Source organism: Camelus ferus, chromosome 16 (genome assembly GCF_009834535.1).
Source record: "Camelus ferus isolate YT-003-E chromosome 16, BCGSAC_Cfer_1.0, whole genome shotgun sequence".
Lineage (NCBI taxonomy): Eukaryota > Metazoa > Chordata > Mammalia > Artiodactyla > Camelidae > Camelus > Camelus ferus.
The window spans coordinates 33,772,350-33,781,296 of NC_045711.1; the positions used below are offsets into that span (position 1 = coordinate 33,772,350).

The window sequence follows — 8,947 nt, forward strand, 5'->3', positions numbered from 1 at the left end:
AGGGCTGAGAAAGCCCCCCCCCTTTCCTCTGTGCCGGGTCCCTTACTGTAAAGCCCTCCATCCTCTCTCTCACCCTCCTCCCCTCTCCCCCATCTTGGGTCAGTGACATCCTGTCTAATCACCACCCTACACCCTCCAAAGACTATATTCTCATTTTCTGGAGAATTCTCTCCTTTCTGGTCATGCCCACAACCCCTCTGGACTGCACCAATTTGTCCTAAGCTGGAATTGATACCACCAGCAGTTCTCCTCTTCTAGAAAGTTCCCTGTGGAACACGATCCACTCTGTCTTAGAGCACAGAACCCACTGCCTTCCCCTGCGAGGGCCCGTCAGGGACAGCAGGGTAGTATCTAATCACTGTATTAAACTAGGCTTCATGGGCTGCCAAGGAGAACTTTCATTCCTTTCCTGAATCTGGATGAAAACTATTTACACAACCACAACTCACACCGTGGCACACAGATCCAGCTGTCTGCACGTGCCAAGAAAAGCTGTTCTCTCACACACGACTAGGGGACCCTTCCCAGCTTTACCCCCATTGCCTGCTGGCGACAGCTATTTGTGAAATTTCTGAACTGTCCAAAATGGGGGTGAGCCAGGCCAATTTTCTTGGAAGCATTTAGTCTAGATTTTCAGTTTAACTGCCTGTGAACTCAGGGACTCGCAGAGATGCATGGAAAATGACAAAACTTTCCCCAAACTCACATGCGCTGATGCTTAATCCACGTGAAGAAGAAACCTGAGATTATTCGTACCAATGAGCAACCTAATTCAGAATGTGAATTTAAATATATATATATATATATATATATATATATATATATATATATATATATATGGAACTCAATTCATGTTCACAATATACATACAGTCTTCCTGTGAGTCTATCACCCCAGCACAGTGGCAGGTCACATATATATAGGCAAGAAAAAAGGTATATGGTCCCCAGGTGCTTGGAACCTTTCTGGAAGGCCATGCTAGCTGCTAAGAAACCACCCAGGGATACGAATATGTGGGTGCAAAACGGGCTGTGATTCAAACTTGGATGAGCACGTGGGGAGCAGGGCCTCTGTGTGTCTCAAATGTAGAAGGCTCTTGGGTGGGAGGGTGTAGCTCAAGGGGTAGAGTACGCTTAGCATGCACAAGGTTCAATCCTGGTTCAATTACCAGTTCAATTACCAGTACCTCCGTTAAAAAACAGATAAATAAATAAACCTAATTACCTCCCCCCACCAAAAAAAGAATTTAAAAAAATTTTCTAATGTAGAAGGCTCTTGACAGTTTTACCAACAGGCCTACCCCGACGTCTATGAATTAGGACGCTGGAAACGTCTTAGCAAAACAAAAGCCCCCCACTAGAGACTCCCCATAGCAGGTGTCATGGGTGCTTATTAATGGTAATAAGAGCCTTGTGAAGAAGTTACTATTATTTCCACGTAACAGGTAGGGAAACCAAATCTTCCAGAAGTGATTTGTCCAAGCCCACGTGGCTGCAAGGTTGTGGAAACAGGTTTCAAATCCAGCTCTTCCCTGACCTCCTGGGTCTATTGTTCCCTTAACCGCCTTCCCTGCTGAGGACCCTCTAAACATTCTCTGTACAGAAGATGTTTCCCTGTAAAAAACTAATTATTGAAAAGATTCTGCACCTTTCAGCAGCCCAGGCACCACAGATTTTATCAAGGAAGAAGAGGCCAGACCTGGGGAGACTGACAGTCAGCCCAGACCTGCAGAGCCCGAGAGCGTGCGGGGACAGAAGCAGACAGAAACCGCGGCTGCCCGGGAAGGCGCTGGCCCTCAGGGGAGCAGGTAAGGGCCCCGTGGCTCAGGCACCGTGGGCCTCAGACAGACTTGCGCTGTTACCTGGTGAATTCCATATGGTTTTTAGGTACTTGTGCTTTGATGTGAAGAGACCGTAGCTCACAATGAAATACGTAAAAGGTTTTAAAAGCCAACTATTGGATCAACTTTCCTTTTCCAAGGGAGGCTGGTGGGAAAAGGCAGGGCAGGGGGAGATTTTTACCTTCCTCTGCCGTTACTCCGTAAGTGTGACTGCGCCTGGTTTTGAGGGGATGCCCTCCGCTGGGCTTCTGGAGAGGGGAGTGGTGGGTAGTAGGTGTTGGGGGCCAGGACAGAGAAGCAGTCTGCAGCTCTGGGGATGTCTCACCTGGCCACAGTTCCCGCCCACCTCCCAGGAGGGGTAGACAGGTGTCTGTGGATGACAAGACTGCTCACCTCCTGCAGAGATCTTCTCCCCTCTGATCCAAGGCGTCAAGATCTTAATGTGTAAGAAATGACATCAGAACAAATCCATGCTTTATTTCAAAACATTGGTTCGGTGGATACCTCCTCTTTCAGTCCTGAGCATTCATACTAAGGCCCAAGCCACACTCCTCTGCTAGGCACATTGTCCTCTCCTGCAGTGGCAAAAGGAGGAATGGGTACTAAGGAGCCCCCTTGGGAGTCAAGGAAAGCAACATTTGACAGCCAGCCTTGCCAAGGATCTGTTCTTCTGCTTGGGGAAACCACTGAGCATCACCCTTCCTCACCACCTAATGAACACAGTAGCCTTTACTTAAAAATATGAAATATACTGTGGTGGACACGTGTGAATATATCTGTATCTGGATGGCTTGAAGTCAGGAGCAATGAGAACATATGGGAATCTGCAGCAGCCAGGTGTCCACGGGCCCCCAGTGATCTGAAGCCTCCTGTCGGGAAGGGCAGCCCTCACTTCTGCCTCCAGGTCTTCCTCCTCCCAGCGGTGGAGCCTTGGGTGGTCAAGTAGCCAATGTGGGTTCCCATGTTTTAAAATAAAGATAATGAAGTCAACCTTATTGCATGGCTCTAATACCTAAAGGAAATAAGATTCTGACCAGCACTTGATCACAGTGGGCACTCAGCTCCTGCTAGTTCCTCTCCGGCCATCTCCCCAGCAGTCCTCAATGACCTCTACTGTATCTTCCAAATTTTCTTTGAAGAATATTGACTACTTTTATAACCAGAGGGAAACAATGACAAGTCTATAGCTGTAAGAATATAGGAAACTGCTGATCAAACACATGCAGAAGTCTAGACCAAAGACATAGTCTTAAGGCAGAGGGATGATTTTTCTGGTTTCCTCTCATGGCACCTAGAACATTCAGATGTACCTAGTGGAACTCCTAGGAATGGCAGGCGCTCCACTCAGCTGGAGCCCATCTGGAGAGGCATTCAGCATGAGTCACATATCCTTGGCACCAAACTGGGTGTCTATCCCCAGGCCCAGAGCTATGATGTCTGCTCCCTATTTGATAGACACAAGAAATAGGGTTGAAACAGCATAAATATAGAATGGCACAGTCTGCCACCTTTAGGGGACACACACACACACACACACCAGGAACTGAATTTTTAGAGAGGAAGGCAGTTGTGGTGACCAGGAAGGGTGGAGACGCGCCCCCTGGGGTGTTTCAGGAACCCGCAGAGCTGCAGGGCAGCACCTAGCCTGTGACTTCTCCTGCCCCAGCAGCCAGTGTCACCAGGTGACAGCTCGGTGGCTTCCGTGAAATAAGCTATGGTTCCTGTTGTTTGCAGTTTCTGTTTTTCAGAAGTGGCTCAAGCTAATTCTTTGGCCTGTTAGGTGTCTCCCGAAGCCTCAGGGCAGAGGGGGCAGCTCCGTGTGTTCTGGGAACAATGCGAAGATTCAGGTCCCAGCACTTGCTAGCTAATTTCTGAGGCCCTTCACCAAATTCAACACGAAAAGTCATCAGCCAGAGCCTACACTTCCAAATCTTCCACATCAGTTTTTTCTCCAAAAAAGTAAAAAAGAAAAAAAAAGGAGAATTCAGGTTGTCACATAGAAAGCAATTGTTCCTTAAAATGCAATCAGCTCGGTCTGGGTGGGCACACAGCTCCCCTCCTGTACATCCACAGCCCGATGCCCAGAGCATCCTGCTCCCATGTCTCTTACTGGGTTCATAAAACTCATGAGGGGCCTAACAGGAAAGCTTAACTGATTTCTAGAAGAGCTGATGAGTAAAGATTCTCACTGTGTCCCTGAGCGTCCCATGCAGTAAGCAATAAAAGAGGCTTACAGAGTATCAGGACATCAGAGACTCAAACTGGTGCCCGCCCCCCCACCCCCAGGAGGTACCTCAATTAAAACGAGTCAGTATTGACTGAGCCCTCGGCTAAGCTGGTTGCTCAGAGGATTTGCTTTCCACCTGCCTGAGCTGTTACCACACAGGACTTCCTGGACCTGGGGCACCCCATCCACTCTACAGGGTGAGCCACTTTAGAAATCAAACAATAAGGGCAGCAGGGCCTCGCCAGATCCTGCGGGATAGCGGTGAGGGGGGCAGAGGGGGAAGGCTGATGTCAGGAAGGAACATGGATAAGGGGCATCAGAGAAAGAGGTTCAGTGTTTTTCAAAAAACCCTCAACAGTGCACCTGCGCGCGCGCACACACACACGCACGATGAATTAAATGGATCCTTGTTTTCACGAGGAAATTGTTAGTCCAGCCAGTGTCTTCAGGGGTAACACGGGGTAGAGGTTGCAAAGACAAACTGTAGCATCAGGCAGAGTTGAGTTCAGATGTTCATTCCATGACTCACTGAAAATATGACCTTGGGCAAATTATGTGGCTTCCTAAGCCTTGGTGTCCTCACTTACGATGTGGTATGATTGTGGCATTTGCCCCATAGGGTCACAAGCCTGTGTGTATGTAACACAGTTAGCGTGGTGCCCGCAATAAGCAGTGCTTGTTCATTATTTTTATAGGGCAAGTTTTGACCAAATGATTTCGCCAATAGAAATTCCTACCCATTTGGGCTCTTGAACTCTCTCCTCTTACTATACCTCCTCCTACTTTTTAGATTCAGGGGGCAAGAAAGAGGAATTCTATCATAGCCAGAGGTTCTGACTGAGGAGATAATGCTGTCATGAGAGGGTTGTGGTTTTTATTTGAACTAAATAGCAAATGTAACCCCAATGATCAATTTAACTGGGCACCAGCTTCTAGAGTCTTCCTCCTGATCCGCCAAATTAGATTGTACTTTTCTTAAGATTTTGTAAAGACATGTGTGAAGCAGGAGTGTCCTAAACGTATGTTGAACGAACTGGGATGAGGAAGTCCTGGTGGTTTCTGTAGATGTCATTCCTGGAGTGCTGTGTTTTCTTCTCAATAAATACTGGAAGGGAAAACCACCAGCTTTCTTTCTTTTCTTTTCTTTTTTGGTGGGGGAGGGAGGCAATTAGGTTTGTTTATTTACTTATTTAATGGAGGCACTGGGGATTGAACCCAGGACCTCATACATGTCAAGCACGCGCTCTACCTCTGAGCTATACCTTCCCCTCAGAAAACCATCATTTGAGAGATTTTACTCATCAGCCCTGGCAGACGTGGGGATGGATAGTCTTCCCAAAGCTTCTGCAGAAAGGCTCTGTATCCTCAGGGTCACCCCGTGTCCCCAGAACCAACCTGAACGCCGCAAATGTACCAGAGTTCATAGGCAGTAAAATGAAGCTGACTCTACTGTCCTTCTTTGGCACGTCCAGCCACCATAACCCCGCCACTCTTCCTCTCTAGGGCTGGTTGGCTGCCTTGCGGGACTCTTGCCCTGTGTGTCAGAGGTCTTTCCCCCATGAGCACCTATAAGAGAATGATAAACCTGTCTCTTCTCAATGCAGATCCAGTAGTTCAACAAGAAGGTCCAATACGGACAAGTGACACCAAGATGAAGAGGCCAACTCGAGAGAGAAGAAACTTAGTCTCCTCCTCACAGCTAGTGACGGTGACAGAGAAAACCCCCGAGAGAGCCAAGAAAGGAGACCTGAGTGCTCTTGCCCAGAATGAGCCGCACCCAGCCCTCTCCCAGGCTTTCCAAGGAACAAGTGGTTCTCAACTGTTGAGCGAGTCCCTGGGGCCACCGTTCATAAGCACCAACTTGGGAGGGCCCAGAATAACGACATTTCAGTTCAGAGATGAAGATTTTTATTCCGTTTTATCCTTAAACCCTAGAGGAGAAAATGATGATACGGAAGAGGAAACCCACACAGAGGAAGAACTTTTGTTGGCCGGTATGCTCCCACTCCATTCTCCTTCCAGTCGTAAGAGAAGTCGATTTCTTGGGACATCGGCCACTCAGGCCAAAAATAAGAGTTTTGTAGACCATCCTGCAAATTGCAGAGCTAACTCTATAAGAAGAAGTGAGTTCAGTCCTGGCTTATTAAGAATAAGCAGTGCAATGGAGCCAGTGACAGAACAGCCTTCTGTTGGGCCAAGTATGTTCCAAGAGCCTAGGCTGCCTGATGCAGGGTCTTCTAAAGAGAATGATAGCAGTGACAGTGACAATGAGAAAAAGATCTTTCATTCATGGGACACCAAATCAGAACCCAGCCCAGATGATGATCTCCATGCTGACAATGTATTATTTACTGGTGGTACTTCTATGGAAGATAGGCCTGGTCCTCATGATTATCAAAGAGACTGGCAAGCCTATTTAAATGATTCTAGTAATTCTTTTGACTGTTTTCTTGCTAGCAGACCACCATCTCCAAGATCATCAATGAATTCATCCTGTAACACTCCTGGATCATTAATGCATTCTGCTCTGAGAGATGATACTCCAGGAGACCTGTCAATGTCATCTACTTTCGTCCCTAATTCAGACTCAGAGAGAAACTCCAGGTTCAATGTTCGTCAACCACTGTCCGTCATTAGACATAGGAATCTCCTGGCCAGTGCTGAAAACCACAGTTATTTTCCAGTAAACAGTGTACATGAATTTGATGTCAGGGGAGCAGAAGATATTACTTTAACAAGCCAATCTCAGGAGGCTCCATTATGTACAGAAGATCTCTTACTAAATCATCAAAGCAGCTTGTCCTTGGTGGAGTCTTCCAGCTCCCCTCCATCACAAATGAACTTACAAGATCATTTGCATGTACCTGGGTCCCTGCAAGAAAATATACCTTTTACTTTCTTTGAAGTGTCTGAGTTCCCAAATCAAAATGATACTGGGAGCAGAATGGAGGTCTCTGGTTTCACAGATGAAAAGGAAGCCACTAAAATAAAGGCAGGCCCTGAGAAACTCAAGAAATTACAAGAAAGGTGAGGAATTTTCATACTTACACGTATATACATATATATTTTAATTCTATTTCTCTAATGTCAAAATAAGCAGTGCTTTCATTAGAGGCATCATGGGAATTTCAAATCATAGATACGATTCCTTGACATTTTAATGATTGCTTATTTCAAGAAAATTATCTGTTGTGTTGCTTTCAAAATATATGTACCTCCAAAGGAAAGTTTGGTGTTTCAGCCCAAATTCAGTATTCAGCCAAATTCTTCAATATTGTCAAAGTGTTTTTACCTTGAACACCATAATTTTTAAGAAAGGCAAGTTTGCAAGATATAAGGGTTTCTGACTGCTATGTAGGGCTTGTCCTTCTCCCCAGCACTTAGGAACCAAGATTTAGGTTTGCTTTCTCCCCAGAGAATGAGCCATTCAGCACTTGAAGTTCCCCAACTTTCCCTCATGGGACTTTGGGCAAATCCAACCAGCAGTTCTAGAATCTGAATCTGCCAAACTAAAAGGCCAGCCCCGGTTACCATGGTTACATCAGTTCTCACAAGGGCCGAGCTGGGGCAACCACTGCATCCATGTTCTGTGCTCTTTCTCATGCATGAGAAAGAGAGAAATAAGATCTTTTTTAAATCGCTCTTTTCTTTGATCTTTCCTTCCTTGTGAGATTATTTTGGGATATTTCACAACTATGAAATGCAATACTTTTCAAAGCCACCATCAAACACCATGTCAGGATTCCACCATTTCGTTTATGATAGGTGTTTTCATAAGCCTGATGATTGCTTACTGATCTGGAAGGTGATTCCACAAATGTGAGCCTTCTTTGTAGGTTGGTTTGGCTCATTTGGGCCATTAATTATCCTACTGATACTCACTTATAAGTGGGAAAATTCCATGGCAATGAATTAGAATGGAGAAAAAAGGACAAGCTAGGACACAGAATGCAGACACACTCATGTCTATTATCCAACTGCAGGAATGAAGCAACTTCCTAGTTAGCGGCACCATTTTTTTTTTCCACATATCAAACAAACTACCAAAAGACCGACCCAAGGTTAAGGGCCAGAAGGTCTCACAGCCAGCCACTGTCACCTACCCAGAAATACAGCTTCAGACCCACTTGTCAGGAGTCCAGACTTCCACCATCCCAAAGCAATGCCTTTGGGTTAAAAATGATTTCTTTTAAAAATGCACTCACTTCTAGGTGTAGTAATTCATTAAACAGCTATTACCTGCGTGCTATATCAGACACACTTTTTTCTGTATATAATAATCCGTATGCTTTTCTTACAAATTTCAAAAATATTCACTTTAGGAAATACTAAAACTAAAAACTTACAAGAAAAATCATCAATAACCCTATAATCCAGAGATGAATACTGTTAAAAACTTTGTTTCCAGCCTTTTATCTCTGCATAGAAATGCAATTTTTAGTAAACGTTGGTTCATATTTTATAATATGCCTTATTTTAATTTTTCAAGCCCACTTCTCAATGCCACTTATTCTTTTTAAAATTTTCCCCCAGTTAGTTACTTCAACACATATAAATAAGCATATAACGGATGCGCTAGAGAATCAGACACAAAAACAAAACCCAGACAAGCCTGTGCCCACCTTCCAGCCAACAGGTCGTTGCAGAGCTTGTGAACCCCTCATCCACCCTATCGCCTCATCTCCCTCCTTCAACCCCCTCCCCGCTCCCTAAACCCAGCAGAAACCATCCCTGTATTGCAATTATCATTCCTTTGCTTTTTATTTTGTCGTTGTTGGAAGTTTTTTGCTCTGTGGTTTTACCATATGAATATACGTCCTCCTAAACAATATATTGTGTATATTTTTGAATTCAATAGAAATGTTACTATTAGTTTTGAA

General features: G+C 45.2%; 1 protein-coding gene and 1 non-coding gene across 4 annotated transcripts in view; one reads left to right on the forward strand and one right to left on the reverse strand.

Moving 5' to 3' along the window:
- The window catches only part of MARCHF10 (membrane associated ring-CH-type finger 10), an 88,531-nt gene that overhangs the window by 56,980 nt on the left and 22,604 nt on the right, over nt 1-8,947 (forward strand). For 2 of the 3 annotated variants that reach the window (XM_032457152.1, XM_006177436.3), the window contains exons 5-6: nt 1,655-1,807; nt 5,672-7,094. In XM_032457152.1, coding sequence (XP_032313043.1) covers nt 1,655-1,807; nt 5,672-7,094 — 1,576 coding nt within the window. The remainder of the gene's footprint in view (nt 1-1,654; nt 1,808-5,671; nt 7,095-8,947) is intronic. The other variant, XM_014552995.2, reaches the window with a different exon arrangement.
- Nucleotides 5,262-5,333, reverse strand: TRNAV-GAC. Its single transcript has one exon. It is a non-coding gene; the product is annotated as a tRNA-Val (tRNA).